The sequence below is a fragment of the Sinocyclocheilus rhinocerous genome, unplaced genomic scaffold, assembly GCF_001515625.1.
Source record: "Sinocyclocheilus rhinocerous isolate Xijiao unplaced genomic scaffold, SAMN03320098_v1.1 scaffold214, whole genome shotgun sequence".
Lineage (NCBI taxonomy): Eukaryota > Metazoa > Chordata > Actinopteri > Cypriniformes > Cyprinidae > Sinocyclocheilus > Sinocyclocheilus rhinocerous.
The window spans coordinates 12,696-14,058 of NW_015657514.1; the positions used below are offsets into that span (position 1 = coordinate 12,696).

General features: G+C 37.1%; 1 protein-coding gene across 1 annotated transcript in view; it reads left to right on the forward strand.

The window, feature by feature from the left end:
• The window catches only part of LOC107721209 (uncharacterized), an 8,698-nt gene extending 7,619 nt beyond the window's left edge, over positions 1 to 1,079 (forward strand). Inside the window, exon 6 of the mRNA XM_016529105.1 lies at positions 960 to 1,079. Coding sequence (XP_016384591.1) covers positions 960 to 1,079 — 120 coding nt within the window. The remainder of the gene's footprint in view (positions 1 to 959) is intronic.
• Positions 1,080 to 1,363: the final 284 nt, after the last annotated feature.

Here is a 1,363-nt window from a genome sequence, read left to right on the forward strand (position 1 = left end):
TCCGCCCACTACCGGAAAACCCGGCAGTTCTTAAAAGCTAAAGAATTCCAAAGGAGCGCTGTTATTTTGACAAGAAAATACAACAAAGAATATCGTTTACATGTAGCGCGTCAATTCTGCAAGACTCTCTTGTTCTCTCTCTGCTCTCACCAAAGCGACCGTTACACTAGAGTTTACGGTACGTCAAATACAGGTGCACTGCGCATCCATTGAGATGAACTGAAAAATAGCACAGATCGCTTGACGGAGAGTGAAACTCTGAAGCGCTCAGTCAGAGTGTTCGGTGAGTGAAAATATATCAGTGCTAAACTTATACTTAGCCTCCAACTCACACACTGGTGAGTAAAATCTGAGAATTTATTAGCCATTGGCTAATATTAAACATCGTTTAGTCGCAGAGAGTGAAGATTTAGTCGCATATGCAAGTGATTTACTCACAATGTAGAGGGTTGACTGTAATTGCAAGAAAAAGCAATGTAGATATTAAAGGAAAAATTGATAGAACTTAACAGTTACTACAGCAATGGTTTCCTCCTCCTTAAAGTTTATGGCCCACCACCCGGCCAACTCGGAAACACTGGTATCAAAATTATCTCCAGTTTCTCATAGACTCTTATATTTGATAACTGTGATAACACATGGAGGCAGCATTAAGCCACTGTAATGTTTTGATTTTTTTCACTTTTCAAGTAAATAATTTCACACAAAGAAGTTTGTTCAGTTTTAAATGATAAAATGTTTGTGAATTGTTCAGAGTACTAATCTGTGTTATTGTAAATAAGTTAATTCTAGCATCATTTGTGTGCAGCTGCCACTTAAAGTATTTTTTAAAAGTCTAATTCAATGACATTTAGACATTTCTAAGTGGTTTAAGTGCCCAAATCTTTTTGAGGACACTGTAATTTAAAAAAAAACAGCACAAGGTTACAAAAACACATTTATGATGTTTTCTTTCCCAGAATATTAAAGGGCATGTACAAGGATCCAGAAGAATTGATGTGAACCTTGAGCAGAAGGTTGTGCGTTCCTGTTTAGAGGAACTGAAGACCTTTCCAAAACGGTTTGTGATAAAGAACTAATATGCTAATTGGAAGTCAGTTTTGTAATTCTATAACTAAAAGCTTCTGTAGTCTACATTTTTTGTACAGGGGACAGCTAATCAAGTTTATTTCACTTAACGGCTGTTATATCTTTATGTGCTAATTTGACAGTTATTATAGGAAAAAAAGATTAGCATATAATTTCCGGGTTCCCTCTCGAGCTTTCACGAGACATCACAGAGACATTTCTCCGTTATAGGAACTCCTTCCCTTCCAACCTTTCTGAAGTCCTATTGGCTCACGCCAGTCCAAATGACTGGCCA